This window comes from Cyphellophora attinorum, assembly GCF_001299255.1.
Source record: "Cyphellophora attinorum strain CBS 131958 chromosome Unknown Contig6, whole genome shotgun sequence".
Lineage (NCBI taxonomy): Eukaryota > Fungi > Ascomycota > Eurotiomycetes > Chaetothyriales > Cyphellophoraceae > Cyphellophora > Cyphellophora attinorum.
The window spans coordinates 1,067,666-1,091,958 of NW_017253234.1; the positions used below are offsets into that span (position 1 = coordinate 1,067,666).

General features: G+C 53.0%; 8 protein-coding genes across 8 annotated transcripts; 5 read left to right on the forward strand and 3 right to left on the reverse strand.

The window, feature by feature from the left end:
- Positions 1-893: 893 nt before the first annotated feature.
- Positions 894-2,228, reverse strand: AB675_2141 (uncharacterized protein; the record flags this gene model as incomplete). The annotated part of the gene is made up of 3 exons (XM_018142088.1): positions 894-1,909; positions 1,963-2,132; positions 2,182-2,228. The coding sequence occupies 3 exons, from the start codon at positions 2,226-2,228 to the stop codon at positions 894-896; spliced, it is 1,233 nt and encodes a 410-aa protein (XP_018002843.1).
- Positions 2,229-4,102: 1,874 nt separating this feature from the next.
- Positions 4,103-6,844, reverse strand: AB675_2142 (Autophagy-related protein 9; the record flags this gene model as incomplete). The annotated part of the gene is made up of 1 exon (XM_018142089.1): positions 4,103-6,844. One exon carries the CDS (start codon positions 6,842-6,844, stop codon positions 4,103-4,105), a length of 2,742 nt encoding a protein of 913 aa, XP_018002743.1.
- A 955-nt stretch (positions 6,845-7,799) lies between these two features.
- AB675_2143 (uncharacterized protein) lies at positions 7,800-8,216 on the forward strand (the record flags this gene model as incomplete). Its single annotated transcript, XM_018142090.1, has 1 exon — positions 7,800-8,216. One exon carries the CDS (start codon positions 7,800-7,802, stop codon positions 8,214-8,216), a length of 417 nt encoding a protein of 138 aa, XP_018002752.1.
- An 887-nt stretch (positions 8,217-9,103) lies between these two features.
- On the forward strand, positions 9,104-11,473 carry AB675_2144 (Inhibitory regulator protein BUD2/CLA2; the record flags this gene model as incomplete). Its single annotated transcript, XM_018142091.1, has 3 exons — positions 9,104-9,627; positions 9,672-10,561; positions 10,608-11,473. 3 exons carry the CDS (start codon positions 9,104-9,106, stop codon positions 11,471-11,473), a joined length of 2,280 nt encoding a protein of 759 aa, XP_018002751.1.
- A 1,126-nt stretch (positions 11,474-12,599) lies between these two features.
- On the forward strand, positions 12,600-16,372 carry AB675_2145 (DNA (cytosine-5)-methyltransferase 3; the record flags this gene model as incomplete). Its single annotated transcript, XM_018142092.1, has 3 exons — positions 12,600-13,611; positions 13,684-14,312; positions 14,336-16,372. 3 exons carry the CDS (start codon positions 12,600-12,602, stop codon positions 16,370-16,372), a joined length of 3,678 nt encoding a protein of 1,225 aa, XP_018003103.1.
- A 414-nt stretch (positions 16,373-16,786) lies between these two features.
- AB675_2146 (uncharacterized protein) lies at positions 16,787-18,192 on the reverse strand (the record flags this gene model as incomplete). Its single annotated transcript, XM_018142093.1, has 2 exons — positions 16,787-17,140; positions 17,227-18,192. The coding sequence occupies 2 exons, from the start codon at positions 18,190-18,192 to the stop codon at positions 16,787-16,789; spliced, it is 1,320 nt and encodes a 439-aa protein (XP_018002613.1).
- A 565-nt stretch (positions 18,193-18,757) lies between these two features.
- Positions 18,758-20,567, forward strand: AB675_2147 (Protein cps3; the record flags this gene model as incomplete). Its single annotated transcript, XM_018142094.1, has 3 exons — positions 18,758-18,956; positions 19,006-19,127; positions 19,176-20,567. 3 exons carry the CDS (start codon positions 18,758-18,760, stop codon positions 20,565-20,567), a joined length of 1,713 nt encoding a protein of 570 aa, XP_018002907.1.
- A 640-nt stretch (positions 20,568-21,207) lies between these two features.
- Positions 21,208-23,954, forward strand: AB675_2148 (Ribosome quality control complex subunit 1; the record flags this gene model as incomplete). Its single annotated transcript, XM_018142095.1, has 2 exons — positions 21,208-21,619; positions 21,667-23,954. 2 exons carry the CDS (start codon positions 21,208-21,210, stop codon positions 23,952-23,954), a joined length of 2,700 nt encoding a protein of 899 aa, XP_018002805.1.
- Positions 23,955-24,293: the final 339 nt, after the last annotated feature.

Consider the following 24,293-nt stretch of genomic DNA (forward strand, 5'->3'; position numbering starts at 1 on the left):
TCCCCGCAAACCGTCCTGCTCCTAGTGTATTACAATATTATGTACAGACGAATGAACCTGCCACAAATAAAGCAACTAAGAATGGGCAACTGCCAGTGCTGGAGAAGGAGAAGCAGAAGAAGCAGCCATGCGTGCAATTGCGACGGGTGACTGATATCTGGCCAGGTGCCCACCTACCGAGGATTATCCCATGTGGTCTTACCACAGTACAGAAGCAGTGGAGGCGCAACACGCGGCTTGCGGATACGCAACTTTGAAGTCCGGGGCTCTTGCCTTGGCATGTGCTCCGATTCAATCCAAGATTAGGGCGCTGGAGTCTGTATATGGTTGCTTTCGTTGCAGCTTCTGGAGTCAGTGCGACTCTAGCAATAGCAGGAGTGTATCGAGATCAGGTGGCAACTATTCATTCACAATGAGAAAGTGCGATTGAACTGCGGAACGAGCCATCCATGATCATAGTGGAGTGTGACGATCGGTTTATCTGGAATGCAACTCACCATAACCTTGGGAGGAGCCGAGCAAAAGGACAAGTGGACACAGCTGAGACCAGTCATCAAGACTTCGTAGAGTTCCTGCGACTTCCAGAGAGCGTGTGTCGAAGATTCTGTCGAAGCCGCATCGAAAACGCGGTGAGCTCGTTCGTCAATCGTGCTTCGTGGCATGAGTCCATGAAGCCCTCTGACAGTAAGAAGACCGAACAGTAACAAGCCGAGCTTATTGACCGACTGTGATACAATGAAGCACTGTAGATGAGCGACGTCAAAATAAAGGCATGCTGACCTGGAATCGACTACGACTAGTATCGCTGTATGGGGTATCAACGGCATTTTTGGTGATGGTCATAGCACCAGTGCGCTTCTCTGGCATCTTGAGGCACCTCCTCTTCACAGTCCTTACAATGCCTCCAGCGCAATTTGTAACCTGTAGCCCAGCTCGAGTATGCCCATCTCCCATTTACCCAGAGTCTGGAACCCATCAAGGGGCTTACGCTTTAGTAAAGCCCCAACATCAACCGTTAGCGAGCTCGTTTCCAGGACCAAGGGACGCAGCGCATCACTTAGTGTCGACTGGTACACGAGGCCTGTGCGCATGTCAAATGCCTCTGAGTTGCGGTCTTGCCGAGAGTCTGAGTCCTGTTGCACAGCATGTGGTACGTCTTGCAATACCGTCGAGTCTTGGCTTGAGCTTGTGTAACATAAGGCTTCACACACTGTTGTGAGGTGAGTCAAGATGCTAGACAGAAGAAGTTGACAGCTGTAGTCCGCACGAACGCTCCCAGAACGAAGGATGCGGCGTACGGAGGCATTTGACTTTGTTAAAAGGTCAATTTGAAATGCGCGACCGTGGTCGTTGATGGAAGCGGAATACTTCTTCAGGTGAGCTAGGAGCTTGATGCAAACGGTCTCCTCGTCTTCCGGATGGATGAGATCTGTCGTTCGAGTCATAGATGCTGCGCTTGCTGTTCGTTGGATGACGGACGGATTGGTCGATATCGAAGCATTTCGCGAGACAGGTCGTGATTCGAGAATGGCAGGTGATAGGTATCGTGAGACATTCGGAGGGCTTAGATCTGGCGTCTGCAGGCCACCAGGAACGTGGAACTCGACTTCACTCGCTTCGGACGAGCTGCGGTAATTGCCCATGTCGATGCTCTGAAGAGCCTCACTCGCTTCATTGAATTCTTGCTGAGCAGCCTGCTCGTCAGCGATGAAGTAAGTCCAGCTGTCTTCATGACAATGTCTCTTGGTGAAAGACTCCGACGACGACGCTGTAGCTGCCGGCGAGGGCATTGAAGCAGGCTGCTGCTCTGTGAGGATCCAGGACTCGGAATTCACAGATCCGACCGAGTCGTCCTCGGGTTGTTTCCGCTTCCGCTTTCCCACAACTTTGCCGACTCTCGACTCGCTGTCTGTTGATGTCGTTTAGCGTTTGGCGGAGAATGAGCGTGGCGTAACAACTTACACACACACATGATGCGCTTGTCCACGCAACGTTTGCAACCTCCCTTGTTTCCATCACATCGAACCTTCGCAGAAAAGCAAGCATTACACGCCGACCTGAGCTTGAGCGGCTTGCCGTCGTGCCCTAAGGTGACAAGGTTGGCCGTAGCTGGGGACGCTATAACTTGTTTGCTTGAGCGATGTTAGCTGAAGTACATACGCCAGCATGAGCAGGACTTACGGTGGTAGATGTGAAATTGCAACAGAATCCGACGTTGAAGTCGGCATGGTTGGGAAAGTCGTTGTTTAACAGGTTGTATTGAAGGGTTGTCCGGCCGTTGGCAAGGCTTGGTCGTGATGCGATGACCGATCCAGATCTCAAGACGGGTATGCCGTGGTTTTATGTTGACCCGTGTACAATAGAGGACGATTAGCGAGAACTTCGTGTCGAAAACGCAAAAGTGCAAAGTGCGAGTTTGCTCGAGGAATGGTAAGGCCAATTAGCAAGAATATCTCAGGCCTTGTGTACCTGTTGTGATCTGCACACAGGGGTAGAGTGCCAGGGGGAAGGACTGCTGGTCTCCATAGAGCCAGTGGCCATGTAATCCTTTTGGTGCCCTTGCTCCACCACAGCCTTAACCAAGAGTCGGAATTTTCAGGGGCCAAATCCCGAAGCTTGAGCGTTCCAAATTGGGCGGATCGTTTAACCATTCTCGTGTTGGCTGGTCGGACTGCGCGTGGCAGTGGCCAGGGCTTTGCTGTCAATTCACCCCAAGCCAATAATAGTGTGCCCGATCAAGGTTCGTTCCTTCGTATTCATCAAAGTGCTGCCTTTGCAACCCGCGATATCGTTACATGTTCGTGTATAGCTGAAGATCGATACCACTGTAATCTCTATTTGACTCGACTTTGCCAGTGTCACTGCTAAGGTGACCTGCAAATCATTAAGAGTCGAGAAATCTGCCGTCGCTGAGATTATTGTCAGTCCGCGATGTGCTTTTGCCCATGCAGGACCGTAGGTACATCCTCGTTCGAGGACCCATATTTGTTTTAATGCCAGATAGCTTCTATGAGGCCAGCGCCGCAGCTGTCTTGGCGGTTCCAATGGATGTTGCTCTCCATATCTCGCATTCGGCTTTCAGTTACGGTACGAGCACAAATCAGGCGAGGCTGAGGCGCCGTCGAAACAAGATCGCTTCACTAAGCGTCGACAATCTGCGAAAGCGGTGATAATTGTCCCCCACGACTCAAGAACAAGTGTGGCGGCCTAAGAAATCCTTAAGACTCTGGCATCTACGTAGTCATATTGGTTCGCTTAGTAGACAATTTCGTTCGTTAGACGTGTGACTTGGCCTCGTCTTAACGTCTATCAACATCGATAAGCGGCAGTGAGAATTTAGTCCCACATTGCGAGATGCTGCCAGCCTGCAAACCTTGGCTGCCTGAACAAGGCACCTTGTGGCGTTTGTCTGTGCACAGTGCGTTCAGAACAGATGCTCCTGCCACTGGAGCAGTCGTCTTGCGGAGACAACGCAAGCCATGGGCGGTTTCGTCGTCAAGCATTCGGTGCTGACTTCGGTGCTGCCAGGCTGTGTCACGCAGCATGGTCGGCCGGTGGTCCTCGCATCTACTCGAGCATGACCTGCGAGAATCCGTCGACGCTCAACGTGACACAGAATGTGGTTTGTTGCGATGAACGGAAACTGTGCGACAATGCTCAACATGAGCCATCGGACGATTTCCTGCGTGTTCGAGAACACTGTGTCCAGCATATGTCGTGGGACAATTTTCAAGACGTGGAGCTATCCGATTTAGAACTCGCCTGCAGCGATGTGATGACGCATCGGGGCAGCGGCTATGCTCGTTCCAATCATCGCTTGTCCTTTTGTGGTACTTCACACGGCTAGTCCTTCACTCGGGGGCGTAATACTGTAAGTCCTTCCCCAATGCTCATCAGATATGGAAGAAGTTGCCCAAATGCTCCAGAGAAATCGCCGCGCTCTGGCCCGTTCGCAGTCTGGGATGGCCTGAAGGCTGGAGATCGGATGAGCAGATCCCCCGGCCTTTTATGATTGCATAGGTGTGCGGGGGGCCGGTAGATGGCATCAGCAGTGGTCCACATAGGCTAAACAATGTTCCAACGTCAGATGTTTGAACGAAGATCAGATCCCAGAACCAGCACGATTGCCTTCGCCCTGTGTTTTCTGCAAACGTCTGATGAGACCAATGACTCCAACATTGTCGTGTGGCACAGCATTCTCATGCTCATCGAGACTATCATCGCCAGAATCATCGTCATACCTCCATGAACCCGTATGACTTGCTGCAGACGCAGACTCCTTTGGGTAAGAGGGCTCTCCGTCAGCGTCCTCGTTCGCTTCTGCGACTTGCTCTGGACGAAATGGGGCATTTCTCACGCCCTGAGGAAGATTTTGGGACGCGTAGAGTGCCCGTGTCTTTTCCCTAGCTGCTGCAGCATTACCAAATGTGCCGGATGGTTGATGGTGAGGATCGAGTAGCATTGACTGAAGTGGCGTGCCTGCACTCTGACCTGCATGTTGGGAAGCGCTCACCGGTCCTGTCGCGGTGCGCGAAGGTGAGAACGTGGAGTCACTGCGCAAAGCCAGATGGTGATTGCCGAACCCAGCTTGTAAGGTTGGAGATGGAAGTCCGGGTACAGGCGGGGGCAGATTCAGCCGCTTACGAGCTGCCTGGTAATGGAATCTTACGTCGGCCTTAGGATTTCTGGCGTAGTCGTTCATGAAGCCCCAGTAGCTTTGTTCAAGTTTCTGGTCCTTGGAGGAGAAGTAATTCTCGCGGCCATCCTCGCTCCTTTGTCTGCTCGCATTGCCACGGCCTACCTGAGTGCTAGTAGGATTCTCGACAGGCTTGTTGAGCTTGAATTCCGCGAAGGAACAGACGTAGCCGATACCATCGACATGCACCGTAAACTCGCGGAAGAAATCGATGATCCTGTCGCTGCATTTAGGTAGGCTGAACCACAGGACAAATGGTGTGAAAATCATGCTCAGAATTTCTTCCACGAACATCAGTATTTTGATCTGGTAGAGTTGCTCGAATTCCCGCTTCACCTCAACAGTATGGAGTCGATTGTGCCAATGACTTGGGGAGTAATGTGTGAAGTCGATCACTTCCGTCATGGCGAATGCAGGCTCGTATACCAGCGAATCTTCGGGAATCATGCCTCTAGCAATCGCCCAGATGCCGCCAAAGACGCCGAGGTAGAATATTGCGGTACGTCCTGGGGTCAACTCCAGAGCAAGAAAGTTTTCCTGATCAAAAATAGTGGCCATGCCCAGTACTGAGACTACTGCACCAGATACAAATGCAACAAATCTGGCCGATTGAATGGTCTTGTCCTTCGGAAACTGATCGATGTAGCGCGATGCGAAAGGGTGCGACATATTGATGCGGCGCTTGAAGAGGTGCCAGAGCTCGTTGAACTCTCGAAACTTCCACTCAGCCAGAACGTTATACTCTCGCGATCCGATGGCTCCAGGATTCTTCTGATACTCGTTGAAGTGAGTGAAGAAGCTTTGCACAAGGAAGAAGCCGATGAGGAAAGGAGCGATGAATAGGTTTGCAAATCCGGCGAAGATGAAGCGCTGACGCAAGGCTTCCGATAGCTCTTTGCGATGTGTGTCCTTCAGGAAAGTCTGCTGCACTTGGCCACGCTTATTGAAGACAAAATCCATGATACACCAATTAATGTTCCATTCCAAAGTTCTTGTGAAGAGCTGGCGATTGCGAAGGAACGGAATTGGCAACGTGAAATCAAGGATCTCCTTGTTGACCATGGCAATGATGTAGTTTTCCTTTCGCATCAAGCGATTAGCAATGTCGTGAGCGTCCATTCGTTGCTTGCTCTGAGTGTGAGCGTACCGCCGTGATTTTGCTGATATGTTGCCCGCCACAGTTGGGTTGGTGTCTCGCAGCGCCATCAGGCGGCTCACTATCTCTTGCCAGGAGATAGACTGCAGCTCTGCATCGCTGATGTCGAGGAGATAGTAATAGAAGTCATGCAAATGTCTCAACCGTGGCAGATCGAAGGCATACTGGAATGCCCAGAGGATCCACAGCATTACCAATATCCACAAGAACAAGCTTGGAAAGAATGACATCTTTCTTGTGCAGTTCTTGACCAGGACTTGGTCAAGTCTCTCGACGTTGGAAAGACCAGAGTGGTAATTGATGCACTGTGTCAAGAAGACCGAGAAGCCGACAAGAAACGCGCCAGTAAGTAGACCGAAAAGCCTTCGTAGTAATATCGACCACATGCCATGAAGAAGGTAGTAATTATAGACATCCAAGAGAAAATTGTCAAGGTTGACGACATTGGTCCAGCGCCACATAGCTATAGATCGAGGATCCGCTGTTGCGAGTGGTGATGCGATTGTGCCCGGCCGGGCTGCAAGCCCAAGACCCGGTCGCAGGAACGACGGGTCGCCTGTATGCCGAGGGGGCGGTGAAATTGACGGAACAGGCGCGAAAGGCTCGGTGCCAGCTGTCTGGCTTGGAGGAGGAGGTAGAGCAATGGAACCCGGGCCAAGACCAACATCCTCGCCTTCGATGAGCAGGGAGGCGGGCACATCATCGTCAAGATCTTCTATGTCAGCCAGCTTCCGCCTCCGAGTCATCCACTTGGGTCTGATCTGCTTTCCACGGGGTGACTGACGTGGTTGGTCTGCTGTAACAGTCTGGCCTCGAACTGGAAGAGACATATTCGTCGCTGCAGGCGAGTTTGTATGCTCGAGGCCTTCCTCTAGGAATGTCTCTCCTTCTGACTCGTCCTCATCGTCTTCCTCGTGCCTTCGGATAGTCTCATAAATCGAGGCTGCGGGGTTGTCGATGTTTCTCGGGGGAGAGAAGAGGCTCGATGCCATGAAGATGTCTCTCGCTATCGGATAGAGGCGGCCGTCGTGTAGGAAGTTCGGCTCATTGCAATCGTCTCCTCCGTAGAGTCTGTGCAAAACGAGGATGAGATGTCTGCACAGTGTCGTGTCAAGTCATGCGGCAGTGGCAATGCAGTGGTTGGTGCTGCCTGCGCGTTCTGACTCGCACGTGTCTCTTGCCCTTGTCGCCCTTTGTGCTGTGGCTGTGACCCCGATCGCTGTTCACTTGTGCAAAAGGTGAAACGCTCTTATCTCGCCGACCAGCACCTTCCGAGTCTGTCGAACCGCGTGTGCATCAAGCAATAGCTCTGTGATATTTGGTACAGGTTTGAGGATGTCGATCAAAAGCCACGAACTCGAAGTGCAGCCGCAAAGTCACGGGAACGCGCCGCGGAGGGCATCATTGGGGATCAACCCTCGAGTGACGTGATGCCCACGTTTTGGTTGAGTTTAGGAGTTTAGGCAGGGATTCTAGTTGAAAGCCAAGAGCTTCTGGGGGAGCTCGGCATTTGTCGAGGACGAGTGGGATGAGTGCAGCGACAAGTCGCTTGCTCAACAGCAGCAGCATCGTGTTCCTGCGCTAGTCTCGTACTCCTCCTCTTCCCAGGTTCTGCTTCAAGTTTGCTTCGGTCCGCTTCTACATGCGACGACAGGTCCGGATGGGGGAACACATCAACTACAAGAGTGATTCAACTGCCTCCCAGTCATTATCCGCAATGCGCATTTTCGCTCCACGAACTTGTCCGTGCGGATGCTGATCATCAGCATCTTACACAGTCGTATCGCTTGCCCAGGTGAGGCCAGGCCGCACGTTGACGCTGCCATAGGACATCCGAGACTCACGCGATCAAGCGATACAGTACACAAGAGTTGCCGACGGCATGCCAGGGTCCCTGTCGATAATTGCTATGCGTTCTGAGTCTAAAGTCCACTTCAGGCCAACAAGATGAATTCCTCCAAAGGGGATGGCCCAACGGAAGAGCAGCCTGCCAAACCGCGCAAATCAGCCCCTCCGACTGTTCGAAGGAGATCAAGTAAACAAGCCTCGAGCAAAGACCGCAATGGCATGGTGTTCGAGCGTTCCAACGGTCGTACGATCCGCGCTGTCACTCCGGAGAGAAGCAATAGCGCTGTGTCCGCGCGACCAGACAACGCAAGAAGCACACAAGTTGGTCAGTTCAGAGATCACTCCGGCTCCTTCTCCACCACCGACGATGAGAACTTGAACACCATCGACAGTCGCGGTCGGAGAGCCCGCACGGCCTCTGGTCCAAGGAAGAAGCCACTTCGGACGCTTCGCCAGGGTCACTGCTATCCAAGACAAGGAAACGCATCGGCTCAATCACGACAAGTGCAGCGCTGAGCCCGAAGGTGGACGATCAAGCCGCTGTATCAATTGGCTTTCCATCCGTGACGCCAGGCTCAGGAGCTTCCGAAGGCGAAGAACGTGCCCCTCCGCGGACGCCACGAAGGACGTTCTCGCCGGACAGTGTGAGCACATTCGCTTCTGGAGGAATCAAATCTCCCACTTGGCAGGAGTCAGACTCTACGAGGATTCTGCACCTGATGAAGACTACGTGTGGTCGCATGCATGGGATCCTTTTCTTTCGACCGCTGCACACTAACGCCTGGCTTTCAGGATACTGTGCCATTCAGGTTGCCTCTGGAAGTCTAATGTGTCAAGTAAAGGGCGACGTCACACAAAACCAGACCCTCATCTCGGATCTCCGTGGCTGCAGTGTCAAGACCCACTTTGATCCAGATACACAAAGCACGTTTCTTAGTGTCCTCACCGCTGCCACGGGATCGGGATTTCAGCTGCGGCCATCCGTGCCTGAAACGTTTGATTCGTGGCTGGCTGCATTGCTCTGTTGGCAGCCATTGAGACCTCGCGGTGTACACAATAAGATGACGAAGCCGCAAAATGTCTCGATTCAGGATAGTCGCCCAAGTGGTCAACGACGTGTATCTGATCTGAACAGCGGCCGGAGTATGGCGATAATCAAAGTTGGGCAGATGTTGTTGTGGGATGGACCACTGCCGTCAGGATCTCAAATATCAGGGTTCAAAACGCCAAGTGCTTTCTCAGAAGCATCCGATAATCTTTTGTGGCGGCGTGTGAGCTGCACCCTTCATGAAAATGGATCTTTTCGGTTGTATAATGAAGGTCAGCAGGAATCGAGTTCGACGACGTATCTGTCGCAGCTATCGAGATGTGCTGTGCAAAGACTCGATCAGTCGATCCTCGAGATGCCGTATTGTTTGGCGATTTACCCACATTATACAGTCCAGGTCGCAGCTTCACGGCGAAAACGACCCATGATCCTCTGCCTGGAAACACGGGTCGCGTACGAAGCTTGGTATGTTCTGTTGCGAGCTCTCACTGTGCCTGAGCTGTACGGACCAGAACAGAATGCGATTGGATTACAACCTGGACAGGATACCAACGGAATGTTCCGCATCGAGCAACAGTTGCTGGTCAAAATCACAGAGGCAAAGTTTGCGCACGTCTTAACCGAAGCCGACAGCCTTGAGCGAGCGAAGCTGAAGCGCAAGTCAGCCAGACCACCGCGAAGCACGACCGATGTCTACATTGACGTTGTGTGCGGCCAAGATCTGAGAGGACGCACAGCGATCAAGCCATGTACCAACAACGTTATGTGGGCGACAAACTTTATCTTCAAGGATCTGCCTTCGATGCTGAACCGCATAGCAATCATTGCACGCATCGGAAACCCAGGTGAACAAGAATGGACGATGATTGCGCATGGGCCGTATGATATGTCTGGAGACGCGGCCCTACTCACAGGCGTCGGAGGTATCGAAATCTCCAGCACGATTCTGTCCTTGGCAAGGTGAATGTGACCATGGAGGAACTTGAAGACGTCGAGAGTGTTGAGAAGTGGTGGCCAATCATCGATAATAGCAACAAAGTCGTCGGGCAAATGCTAATGCGGCTGAGTCTGCAGGAGACGGTAGTGCTGATGCAGGACGAGTACAAGGAATTGTCCGCGCTACTGCATAACTTCGACAACAGTCTGACTACGCAGATTGCGCAATTACTTGGACCGGAGCTGCGTCAGCTGTCCGACGTGTTACTCGACATCTTCCAGTCCACTGACCACGTGCATGACTGGCTGAGCAATTTGATCGAGGAAGAAATCGACGGCATTCACCGGGAGACACCTCCTCTGCGCATGCGTTTCAGCGGTCGTTTGCAGTCGACCGACTCATACGAGAACGCAGAGCAGCGAGAGCTCCTCGTTCGGGATCTGAACAGATCTGCAAACCAGGAAGCAAATCTACTTTTCCGCGGCAATTCACTAGTCACCAAAGCACTAGACTCTCACATGCGCAGGCTCGGCAGCGAATATCTGGAAAATGTGCTCGGTTCAAGACTTCGCAAGATAGCTGAAAAGGATCCCGACTGCGAAGTTGATCCCATGAGAGTGCGATCCGCAGAACAAGGCGAGCGAAACTGGAGCACTCTCCTCAACTTGACCAGCTCCATCTGGAAAGCAATCTCAGATTCAGCTGAACTATGTCCCTATGGTCTCAGGGCGCTGTTCAGGCACATCCGGTCTTGCGCGGAAGATCGCTATGGCTCCTTCATTCGTACGGTGAGGTATACCAGTGTTTCCGGATTTCTCTTCCTGAGGTTCTTCTGTCCGGCCATTTTGAACCCACAGCTCTTTGGCTTGACTACAGGTATGTCATTCTGTCTAGCATTGAGCCACCTACTGATCAGCCACAGATCTTCCTCCGGACCGCACGAAACGAACACTCACCCTCATAGCCAAATCTCTCAACGCCCTCGCCAACATGGCGAAGTTTGGCACTAAGGAGACATGGATGGAGCCGATGAACAAATTCTTGACATCAGCTACACCAGACTTCAGAAATTTTATCGACAAGATCTGCGATGTCAGCACATCGCAAGCATCTGTGACGATGGAGCCTCAGTATGCTACGCCCATGCAGATCAAAAATCGCTTGGCCCCTGCGGCCCGAGAAGGTCTACCGACACTTCCCTTCCTGCTTGATCCCAGCAAGCTTCTATCGGATCTGACTGAGCTCTGGATGTCACATGCGCCCGCAAATTTGGCAGACGAGCCAGATCTAGACCCCACAGTGAAAGACTTCCACACTCTCTGCACTAACCTACGGACCAAAACCAAGGACTGCCTTTCTAGTGCTGAACAGGCAGAGAAGCCCAACGGCAAGCTTGAGCCTAAGTGGCAGCAAGTGCTGAAAGAACAGCAGCAGAAATTGCAGCCCGTGTACGCCAGCCAGTACACCGCTGCACCTGTTCAAGATCCAGAGCTCACTGCCCTGCCTCAACCTGTTGACGAACCTTCCGGCACTTTTGTTGAGCCAGAGGCACATCATGGACCGCCGCCGTGGGACCGTCGTCCATCAGCATTTGCTCACGCGAACCTCAAGACTATGACTGATTCAACCAACTCGTCAAGTGCATCAGTTGATATAATGGACGAGACCAGGACCCGTGCGACGAGTAGTCGCGATGGGTCGACTAAGAATCGACTTTTCGATTTCGGAAGGAGGAAAGGCAGAGTCGGTGACAGAGCTTACGCCCATGACGAAGGAAATGACCATTGATTTAGATGACGACATTGCTGCGAAGAAGAAATGATACTCAGTCATAGCGAGCAAAAGAAGCGAGCATTTGCATGCGTGGCTGTTCTGAGCTTTGAATATATATGTTGACACGTAATTCATCGAACTTTTGGTGATTGGTATGGCTATAAGGTTCTTTTCACCTCGCGCCTTCAGTCGCGGACCATGTCAGGTGTTATGTACTGTACTGTGTAGCACGACCGAACTGAAGTGCCTGATCAATCTTTGACGAAATTTATTCGTATAGAAGCAACACGATTAAGGCTGGAGTCAGTGACAGTCGCTTCGCGTTGTATCCACCCGGCTGACAAGGGACTAGCGTGGTTGCCTTTTCATCTTCACTTCAGATCTCGACTTTCCTGCCGCTGTCTCGCCTCAATTTTGTCCTCGGCGATGTCTTTCACCATATTGTGCAGTCTGAGGAGATGACTCAGCTGAAGATTTGTAGCAGCAGATACAACGTATCGAGCTCCGACGGAAGATCACATCGTTTCGGCAAGTATGGTCCAAATGTCAAACACTGTTTCGAGGTACTTTCTATGGTATATATGCGAGCCAGAGGTCAGACCCGGCTACGGAAGTATGCCAATAGAACGCAAAAATCTGGGTTCACTGCTGTGGACATTGAGAGCAGGAGCCGTCAGGAAGTTGATTCTCCGGAATTGGTCCACAGGTAGTCTGAGGTGGTCAACACCTACGAAAAGCGGTCTATGTGACGACGCTCTCCATTTCTCTTGGAAAGTCGCTGCCATATTAATTGCGCAATTATGAGCGATGACTCTTAGTCACAGACGTTAGCGGGACCTCCTCGACAAATCGACCGGCCTGCTATGTTCGGCATTCTAGTCAACCAGAATGCCCTCTGACGAGCTGCCTGGGCCAGTAAGTGCCATTGGGGCAGATGAAAACGCTGTCAGGCGGTCTCTGAGGCATGAGTTAGCAGCTTTGTAAATGACAGACTTCTCACCTTTTTCATTCAATGCGCTTCTTCAATAGCCACCCGAGTGTCCATGACTCCACTCCGCCAGCTTTCTTCCAGCTCTGTCCTCTTCATCTCGTCTGAACTTCATCGCCTCGAGCAACTTTACATGCCATCTCGCCTTCAGAGATGGCGGAAGAGGAGGATATCATAGAGGTGGTGCGTCCTGCTGCGACAGACGACGATGATGAGCCACTGGCATTCAACGGCAGACGAGCGACCACCGCCCCTCTCGACAGCGATCCGATCCCGACTATTGAATTGTTGTCAAGTAATCTTCCAGGACAAGTATCCAACCCAAGTCGCTCTGCGTGTGCCTACATTCCCGTTTCCTATGAAGTCGACAGTGAAGGCAACCTGATCGACATCTTCCTGCCACGATCGAAGTTAGCAGATTCTACCTCTCCAAAACCTTCCTCGGGCTCGAGTCAAGGCTCTACACCTAGTTCCTCAGATGCAAGAGAGCAATTCCGGCACCGGCGGAACAACCTCACACAACTGTCAGAGAGAATGAAGTCTATCTCGGAAGAGCCAGATCATAAGCTACAACTACCAGTACGGCAGGCGACCCCCGCTGATGGCTTTATCAAACATAGCTCGAATTCAAGAGCGAGTGTTGTTCCTGACAGATCCCATTATGGGTCTGAAAGGTGGGAGTCAGAAAGTCTAAACGGCTTCATTGTCTCTGACAAAGATGAGACCGTAGTTTTGGAAGTATCTGACGACGACGACGACGACGACGGCTTTGGTTCTCAGCCACAGCGTGCTCAGCCGTCAGAACTCCTACGACACACTACCTACGGTTACGATCAGCATCTTGCGGACTCTCCATCACCTGCTGCCTCAGCCGATTCCACTGACAAGGACGACCATTACAACGAGGCAGCAAAGCTGCTCCGGCAGATCGAGAATCCAGAGGATCTAGCGTCTCTGTACCCTGCTAGCCTACAGGTCGCATCTGTGGCGAGCGACGAATTTGGTGCGGTCAGTGAAACAGAGCTCCTCAAAAGTCTACTTCCAGGTTGGCCAAAGGCCACTTATGTTGACCTGAGGGACTTCTCGATATACCAGGCTCCCCAGGTCTCTGGAAAAGGATACGGCGGGCAGCTCACATCTCTCTTTACTGTCATCAAGACCTCAAGTGGAACTCGTTCTCGGAAGGTAAAATACCTAGTTGATGGGGTATTCCTGGACAGAGGTTCTTGACGGACAGTGAAAGCAATAGAGCTTGATTCAGTGCTGGTTGGCGGCCTTGATGACCCGAGCTCCGCTACTACTACAGATGATATCAGTATCATCACCTCAAAAGGCCGTGAGCAAGGCATCGAGTATCGGCTAATCAACGCTTCGAGACAATACACACCTCTATTCGAATCATTCCTTTGGGTAGCTGATTTCACGAAGCATGTGTTCCGCTTCCTTCAGGCGGCCTCGGAGCGCAGACAACCAATTCATCTTGCCAACTTCACCAATGATTTCTGGCAATCCACCAGTTCTATTGACTGGGCAGTACAGTCGAATATTGTTAATCACTGGCATAAGCTTTGCGACAATGTGACTGACTTCCGGAGACATTTCATTCACTACGGCTCTTTCCTCTATGAGAGAGCTGCTGAAGTCGCTGAAGATGGTCTCTTCACAGAGCTGCAAGACCACCCACTATGGGAGGAGATCGGTCTCCCTAAGCCTAAGGCCAAGCAGGCAGAGCATGACCTTACAACTGTGACCGAGGATGTCGCAACTGCTTTCTTGCCTAGCTTTCCAACCTGGGGCTCCGACGGTTTTGACTTGTTGGAAGTCCTCGCAATCAGCCTCGCGTTACTCGTGCTCGGAAAGCTCGATGTGACGCACTGCACTTTCCACAGAAGATGTCGAGCCGCTACGAAGATGGATTCACTGATGCTGAAGGCAGCCGCCAATCGAAGGTCGACATCGTCTTGCAAGAAGCTGCTCGGGAGGCAGACTCACCAGACCGACCTGAGCTGTCAGCTCAGCAGACACAAGGCCGGGTTATTATCGTCAAGCGTCACAATACCTACCGATATGCATATGTCAAAGACGTTAATGATAACAGTGTCAATGTTCTTTGGCTCTTACAACCAAAGGAAACCATTTGTGGCTCTGCAGATGAGGGTACGTTCTACCCTATCGGGAATGAGCTTTTCTTTTCGGACGAGTGCTGCTGCGACCCAATAGCCTGCCGAGACGTGCTGGCAGCATTTGAAGCGTCTGTCCCTGCAGAACAAGGCACAGTCCCAGGCGAGTTCTTCGTTCATATGCTTTATCGAACCCAGTCACAAACATTCCATACTGCCGATCTATCACAGATCTATGGTGGCTGCCTGTCGTGCGACACATCGATATCGGACACACACCAAAAAGAGCCATACAGACCGAGAACACCAAAGCTGAACACATTGAGTCTGTTCTCTGGTTGTGGAATCCTCGACCATGCCCTCGCATCTACATCGTACTTCGAGACATCGCTTGCCATCGAGATAAACCAAACAGCTTTACTCTCACACAAAGTCAATGAGTCCAACACAAATTGTCGATACCACCATGGGTCGACAAACACATATCTCAAGGAGCTTGCATCAGGCAGAAAGCCGTACGACAGATTCAATTTTCTGGTGGCTGGATGCCCCTGCCAGGGATTCTCTAGGCGCAACCCAGCGAAGCACAACAAAGAGGGGCAGCGCAATTGCTCCATGCTGGCCAATACGCTCTCTTATGTGGACCTATTACGCCTGGAGTATGTTCTTATCGAAAACGTGGAGAGCATGAATTCCAAGCAAGGCAAAGTTAATGCTTGTGCACAAGCCATATGCTCACTAGTCTCAATGGGATACCAAGTACGCAAGATGGTACTCAAAGGTGGTGACTTCAATGCTGCCACCAAGCGGACTCGACTGTTTCTCATTGCAGCTGCTCCTGGTCTAGTCTTACCCGCGGAACCTTCCCCAGTGCAGTCCGATGACCCGCAGACAGCGTGGTCCGTCATTGAAGATCTGCCTCCAGTTCACAACGACGATGTCATCAATCTCCATCGTCCAGATCATGTTCCCTTCGAGCGCCTGGCCAACGACTTTGACGCTAAGGTATCGCTGCGCGGCATCCTCAAACGTGTGCCTGTTACTGGTGAAAAGCGGAACTTGTACGGCGCGTGGGATCAGGGGCACCTTAACAGGAGGCAAGTGAAGTGGTTTGGAAATCTGACAGAAGAGAAACAGGGGCGAGGCTCGACGACATTGCAGCGTGTCAATCCCGAAGGCCTGTTTCCAACAATAACGCGTTTAATGGTTCCGCTTGATTCAAGAGGATCGCCTTCAATGCACCCATTCCAGCATAGAACGCTGACCCTTGAGGAGTTGCGTCGAGCGCAAGGTCTCCGGGACGACTTCCTCCTCATTGGATCAGTCGCAGATGTGATCTCGCAGATCGGCAATGGGGTGGTGTGGCAGGTGGCGCAAGCGCTGGGTAGGAGCATCGGTGAGGCGTGGGCGGCCAGTCAGCCACGCTACTTGGATGAGGACGTGCCAGAGACGCCGGAGGTCCTTAAGCAAGAGACGGCAACGGAGCAGGATAGCGATGAGCAAGTGACGCTCGCTACACGGGTAGATGCTGTCGTCCATGTGCCGCAGCTTCGCTCAAACCCACCCGAGGCAGCCCAGAAGCGCAAGATTGCTTGGCGGCAGTATTCCCCTGATCGTGTTCTGAGCGATAATAGTGATGATGAGGTCCAATTCCTGTCGGAGCGGCGCGTCAGATCGAGCTCTGGAAAGAGCGATGGTGGCAGCCCACCCAAGAAGGCGAAAACCAGTCAAGAGGAATCGTCGGTGAGACAGGGTACGCCGGGTTGGGGTTTCAACAAACTCGACAGCCAACAGGGCGCTTGGTGACACAGCGACTTTTCGACATCGCTCGAAGGCATTATGTGAAGTCGCGGTGAAGAGAAGAGAACAGCAGACGAAGCGGTCTTAAGTGCTTTGAAAATGCCGAAAAATTGGATAGATCGCAAGTCAGCAGAGCTCAAGCTTCGGGACGACATCATCGCCATTCATATGTAGCCAGTTCCGTGGCTGTCAGCAGTCAGCAGCCGTCGTGGTCTTCTTCTTTCAGACGCAAGTCACAGACACCCTCAAAACGAACGGTGCATATTTCACTCGAATTGGCTCACTAGCTCAAAAGTCATCCCGGTAGCTCACGTTCTTCCCTGTTGTTGCATATGATCATGCCCCGCTAAGCCATCTCTTATTACATGTGCTTTATTTACAACATTGTACAGAGCTTCCTAAACCTCGAGCCATAGACTCTCACAGCCAGACCCGTGGGACCTCAATCTCCTGGGCCCCTATACCCACATTCACGCTCCTCCCATCCACACCAATAGCAGAACTGCTGCCACCAGACTCGCGCATTACCTCGCCTAGCCCGCTCTCTCGCAGCCTCAGCTCGATTATGCTCTGCCACTCCTCGACCTTCGGCCACAACTCGGCCTGCGTAGGAGCCAGCCAGAACTCCCTGCCCCTGTAGTGCGCTGGGTTCCGCCCCTCTGTCGTCCCTCCTTGTTCGCTTTGACCAGAGAGATCTGCACTCCTCTCGTCAGTCATACCCCTCAGCACGCCCAACGTCCCAAGATCAAACTCCACCCCACCACGCTCCATTTCCTGTAACAACGAGATCACCTCGCTGAGCCTGCTATAAACGCGCCAGCGTAGGAGAATGTGCGTGTTGTAGAAGGGCGTGGTGGCACCGAGGATGTTATGGGGCCGAGATGGCGGATGCGAGGGAGGAGTGAGGAGGTGAGTATAGAGAGTGGGTGGTGCAGGACCAGGAGGCGGAGGGTGAGGAGCAAGAGTGTTGGGTAGAGGCGCGTGAGAACAGTGAGGGGCGAGGGCAGCGGGGGCCCTTGGTGTTTGCTGGTCGTAGTTGTGGTGTTCGGTGTCGATGGAGAGGTCGATGGAGGGACGGAGGGCTTGGACACGGAAAATGAGGGTGCTGTGAGGTGAGAGCCGTGCTTCTTGACGAGGGCGGGAATGTTGAGTAGTGGATGGGACTTGTCCACCTTTGCGGCTGGTGTGTCTGTCGCCGCGTTGGCCGACTTCTGTGCTGCGCGTTTGCGTAGTTTGCCCTTTAGACCGAGCACTTCTATAAGAGGAAACACACGGGCTTCAAGTAGTTTGTACAGGGCCAGGTCGCCAGGTTCGGTCTTTGATTCGAGTGCCTGTCGCGCGGCCCTCGCGAACTCCCTAGTCTCGCCCAAGCAGATCTGCTGCGCTATGCTCTCAGTAGTTATGGGTGGTGCTCTGAGTTTGCCGGGACTTGACTCGGATGTTCCAGATGACTGGTCTGGGTGCAACGTGTCATCATCGACTGATGCCTTCTGCCGAGGTGTGAAAAGGGCAAGGAGCCTTTCTGGGCTGATGTCTAGTTGATCTGTCTCAGGAGCTGGCACGCCAAGCCGAGCATTAAGCTCTTGGGGGTCCTTGTACAATTGCAGCCGTTGAAAGATCCGTTCTTCCTGCGCACTTAGAGTCGTAACATCGTCATTGCGGGTTGAGTTGGTTGCGGCCACCGCAGCGGCTTTCCGTTGGAGGAAGGATGAGAGGACCAGGGCCGATGCTGATAGGGGTCTCTTCGCATGGCGTTGGGCTGTCCGAGCGACCTCAGGACGGAGTCGAAGTATGGTACGCGTTTGGTAAAGGAACGCGAGCTCCATAGGAGCCTCGCAATGTGATATAAACTACACACCTCGAATCGCAGAAAACAGAATTGGGATTTCGATATGAAAATCTTCTATGAGAGTCAGGAGCGGCCGCCTGATTGCCTTGTTCAGGGCCTCTCGGAGATAGATCATTGCTTAACACCCTTATCAAGCGCCCCGCGGCGTGGGTGATGCTTCATGCACTGTCAAGTCACATAGACATGTACCCATGATCACATTCACAAGCCTTTCACTCCGGCAAATTACCGCTTGACCTCGATCCGTCCCTAAGCGCGAGACACCCTCAGCCGAACTAGCCTTGCGACTCGACTCATCCTTCTCCCCTTCGAAGTCACCCCACGCTGAACACATCGATCGCATCACGGAACCACGACGCGTGGGGCGAACAGATACGAGTCACCCGCAGACCTGGTGATACACTCAGCAGTACGCAGTTCAGACTACGACACACTCTTCTCGACTCTCTCACAACCTCGAACGCGTCGGAGCGACCACCTCCATATCGTCTCCGATCGCGACATACCCATACACAGTGGCATGACGGCGGCGCCTAGTCAAGATGCGACCGCTGTCCGAGCATCCTCACAACAACTCCTCACAGCGAAACGGGCGAGGCGCTGCTCGTAGCGATGAGCCATTCTCAAGAACCGAGCATGGCATGCCAGTACCGAACGGTGGTGGCTACAGGAATCCAAGTATGATGTCGGGGCCGCCGATGTTCGACCTGGCTAGAAGTCCGCCCGGCGGACCGAACAAGAGTACGTCCAATGTTACCTTTGGCAGGTGTCATGACTGACAAGACGATAGATACGAAGCATGTTCCCTGCAAATTTTTTCGACAAGGGCAGTGTCAGGCTGGCAATGCTTGTCCATTCTCGCACTCGCTCGATCCTCAGACACATCAGGCACCATGCAAGTACTTCTCCAAGGTATGTACATATTGTGGCCCCGTCGTATAAGACTAAGAGGTGGTCCAGGGAAATTGCAAGTTCGGTGCAAAGTGTGCGCTGGCTCACTACCTCCCTGACGGGCGTCGAGTCAACCGCAATGATATCGATGCGGCGGCGGCGGCAATGCCAAGTCGGAACGAGTATTATCCAAGACAGAACAATGCTCCATTCGGACCAGCAGAGATGCCGATGAACCCGCAATTGGGCCAGCAACCATATGGCACCGAGTTCTACAGTGCAAACGGGTTCTATGGAGCAGAAGACCCCGATGCTTACCCAACTGAGCGGTACCAGCGTCCATACACAAACATGTCTAATTTCGACTCGAACGTCAACAGTCCACCCAACTCGCACTTCGGCTCTCCCACAAACGAGTCGCCCTTCGCCAAGTCACCCATGGACAACGTGCGAACAGCGCTGAACGTACCCATGCCTCAGTCATTCGACCCAAATGAGCCCTCACGAAAATATGGGATCCTCGGACAGTCAGCTCCAGTCAAAGGACCAGCTTTATTCTCTCCACCAAATGCCACCACCTCATTTGCTAGGCGGCTCGGTAGCCCACCAGAAACAAGCTTGAACCGCGGCTTTGGGGGTATGTCAGGCAACAACGCACCATCACCACTAGGTCTGTCTCCTCAGGCTCCTGATGACTCGATAGACAGAGTCATGCAGTCGACGCTCAACGCTTCCCAGCCTCGCGGCATCATATCAGCCAGTATGCCCCGTCAGCCACAAGCTGCACGCAACAATGCTCAGTCCGACCTGGAAGATAATGCCGATTTGGGTCACGAACTGCTTCCTGGTAGCCTACATGACGAGGTGCTCACGCCAGCCGAGCAAATGAGGCGGCTGTCTCGCGCTGATCAAGATAGTCTCGGGGTCGCAATTCCCAGCGCACATTCCAGCAAAGTCGGCTCGCCGCCTTCTGGGAGCAGTCCGTCGCGATTCAGCCATATATGGGCAGAGCAGCGAGACAAGCAACCGAACTTGGGCGCTGTTGGCTCGCCTCTGAAGGAGTCATGGATGCCAGGGTCTTCACATCCTCCAAGAGGTCAGCAGATCTCGGGTATTTCGCAAGCCATGGCCCGAATGGAACTCACCCGCACAGAATCAGCGGAATCAAATGCAGGCCGACCTGTCAACAGCACTATGCGAATCCCATCCAGCAACGTGCAGCGGTTGGACCGCACCATATCCAGTCCTGGTTTGCCTGCTCGAAGGCTAGGCGACGAGTCGGATGGCGAGGGCGTAATCTTCTCGATGGACGACGATAAGCGATCGACTTCGATATGGTCGAATGCATCTCCTCGCCTAGCACCTTTGCGGGAGGGTACTGCCAACTTCGGACGAATGAGAAAAGATGACTCGAATGCCGGTCATGCTGGAGGGTCCGCGTTCTACGGATTCCGGCCATGATCACAGACTAGATCGTGGCTTCTGCTTGGGCATAAGCGAAAGGGAAACAAAAAGCATACACACATCATGGGACCTCAGCGAGCGTGGTCTCTTCAGAATGTACAGGGGCATGATGGCGCAGTCAGATTTGGAGTTTGTTACTACACAGTCAGCAGGATAATGCTTGAATGATTTATGAGACGAACCATGTCATCATGGAGGGAGAACTATCGTGGGAGGATCGAAAGCGAGCGGAGGAGTTGAGGTGACTGCATAGAATTGTCGTAATGAACAAAAGAATCATGATGCTGTCTGACGCTGTACGAGTCCGACAAAGCGATCCGCGCTGTTACAGTGCTTCGTGACCTTCATGATTGTCATAGCTTCATATGGGATGATTGACCAACAACTCCTAAGGCAATGTTCCGCTTTGCAATTCGAAAGCAGCCCTGGAGAGATGAAGCACCCCCGGACGTGAAGTGAAGTCACCTGGGCAGTCAGGCGTAGACCAATCGGAGATGCCTCGCAATGACTCATTGTCTCCATGGGGCGGGCGCTATGACATCGTTGCCGTTATGTGCCTGTCGACAATTTTTAATTCTCTTCTCTCATTGCAGATCTCCCACTTCTCGCAGCGAAGAGAGGTTTGTCAACGCTCACCATGTCATCACGAGCCCTGCGTAAGCTCCAGCGTGAGCAGGAAGAACAGCGACGACTGGCCGCTGCACAGGCTCAAGAAGAAGCCGACAGGTCATCGAGTGAAGATGTACCCGTCACGGGCACGAAACCCAAAAATGCCTTCGACATGTTGGAGGAAGAACAAAGCGAACCCACAGATGATGAAGAGACGACTGGAGGCGTCATGACACCTGCCACGGACGCTTCAAGAACACAACCCTCCCCATCGAGGCCGTTAGACACCACTCCTGCGAAATCGAAAAAGAAGAAAAAGAAGCCGAAGAAGAGGCCCAAGGAGAAGGCTCCTCAGGCGCAGCAGGATGAGACCGCATCCGAAGATGAGGTTGACCGAGCCATCAAGCTCTGCGGGCCAAAGATCCAACGCTGGTCACCCCGTCAGACGAGCAAGCATCCGCATCAAATTGGGAGATCCACGCCACAGGACTACTGAGCGCCGACACGAAGAACCTCAATCCAATTAATGAGATGAAGAGTCTATTTGGAAACGTAGCGGTCGAAGAGCACGAGTCACGTCCAGCGAATCGGAATCCACGGCAACGTGAAGTCAATGATCAAGGTGGCATGGATTTGGGTACCGCCCTGCTAGGCCGCAATAACGTCGCAAGTCGAGGCAAGGAACTCGGAGCCCTGGCGGGTCGCCGAAATTGCTTGATGAGAGGAAGAGAAGAGTGGCCGCTGGCATCAAGTGGTGGGCTCAGCATGGAGAACATATCTGATTCCACATCATTTGAGAGACGCTACAACATATTACACAACTCCGCGTACGAAGAGACACAATGGCGCTTCAGGCAAGCGGTGGAATCGATGGACCCTCAGCGAATGATGAGCCAGCTCGTCTTGACGCCATACCACATCGCATCACTACTTCAAGTGGCTGAAATTGCTCGACACCAGGGCGACCACTCCGTTTCTGGCGACCTTCTGGAACGTGCCTTGTACACAATTGGCAAGTCAGTGCATAGTTCCTTTCCAGCCGCCATGCGGGAAGGTACTGCACGACTGCCGTTTGACAAGGCTGCCAACAGAGAAGTCTATCTTGCCATTTGGCGCTACATCCGTAACCTGGAGATGCGCGGCACGTTCAAAACTGCTTTCGAGTGGACTAAACTTCTTCTACAGCTCAACACACTTTCAGATCCGTATGGAGCAACTCTAATGATCGATCAGATGGCCCTCCGCGGCCGCTGCCACGACCAGCTCATCGCTATGGCAGCCGACGATGCCTATGGCTCGGCTTGGTCACACCTGCCAAACATCGCAATCTCCCTAGCATTGGCTCACCTTCGCGCGAAACAACCCAGAGAAGCCCGGAGACAGCTTGCGCTTGCCATGCACCAGTACCCATACATCCTCTCCGCTCTCGCCTCTGCATTAGAGATTCAGCCACTTCCGAAGACACTCTGGGCAAAGCTGCCCTCCACAGACGCCGAAAAGCTATACACAGAGCTGTACGTCACGCGTACCAAAGATCTCTGGAATACCCCGGAAACAACTGCGTTGGTCGTCGAAGTCGCCCAGACGCTGCAAGCCTACAAGGATGTCACTTCGGCAGCTCCAGTGCCACCAAAGCTCGAGATCTCCCTCGAAGAAGCTCGACACATCATCCTACTTGAAGATCCACACCTCCTGGCTCTACTGCCAAGACAATTCACGCGCATGCCTAATTCAGGCTACGATCCATTGCCACCACCAGACACAGATGGTTCAGACTTCACCTCGCGTGCTCCACGGGCGGGCGACGGTGCCAATGATCCAGCTGGAAGCGGCCTCAGAAATGTCTTTGGCATTCCTGGCGGCATCCAGCGTTTACTGAACTGGTTTCAGACACCAGTCAACAACAATGCAGCCGTCGATCCGGAGGAGGGAGCAGCCGCGATGGCGGCATTCCGAGCACAGTTTGGCAACGACATCCCCGATGAAGTGATCGAGCAGCTTATCGCTACCCATCTCGAAGATTCAAACGGCGAACAGCACGAGCCCGTAGATCCGGAGGGACTTGGTCTGGGCCAGAGGCTGGCAAACAACATGCCGACGCCTGGTGGATGGGACTACTATGCTGAGATGGCTGAGCAGCCCTCTGACTACGATAGGGACGACTCAAGCGATATGCCCAGCCTGGAGGATATTCCGACGGCTGAGACACGGCCAACAGCCGCTCCAACCCCTCCACCCATCCAACAGCGACATCCTCGCGCCGCAATGGTCGAGGAAGATATCGATGAGGACGACCAGGCCGCAATACACCACCCAACACCGGCGCGAGCTGTCCTCCGCCACGTCGACTCCGACTCCGAAACAGAAGACCCAGCAGTCGACTCCGATGGTATCCCTCCCCACCCTCGCCGCCCAACGCACACCCTCTTCTCCACCAATGCACCTACCACCGCGCCAATCATAGCCTCACAACGGAGACGATCCTCTCTCGCCCAGCAAAGCGGTGCCACGGCAACTGAGCCACAGCGCACAGCAGAAGAAGAGCGCGAGATGGTCGACAATGATCCTCAACGACTGCAGAGGTGGCTGCTGACTTCGGGTCTGGCGGAGCTCAAGCCGGGTATGAGTACTGGGAATGCTGTTATGGCGGAGTATTTGCGTAGGATGAAGTTGTTGAGGCCGAAGCAGCGGGATTGGGTGTTGGGGATGGTGGAGCAGAGGGGCGGAGACAGTAAAGGAGTTGTGGAGAGTGTGAGAAGGGGGTTGGATGCTTGATTCCGGTCAGGGACGGCGACGGCAATTTGACCTGGTCGTGGGATATTTATCACGCATGAATTGGATGTTGGACATCGACGACGATATGGCATGGACGATCCTCACGATGGCTGAACTGCATGCACAAAGGACTGGACATAGATGGGTACCCACGCCTGCAAGAGGCAATGCTAGGCGAGCAGAAGACTACTTTTCACGGGTCCATAGAACGATGAGAAGTGCCCAAGAAGCCGACGAACGGCCTCTTCCGAGAGGATGTCAGGTAGATAGAACGACCGCCATATCTCAACCACATCATCGGGCAGCCATAAATCACCAACCTCTTGGTCACATCCATCG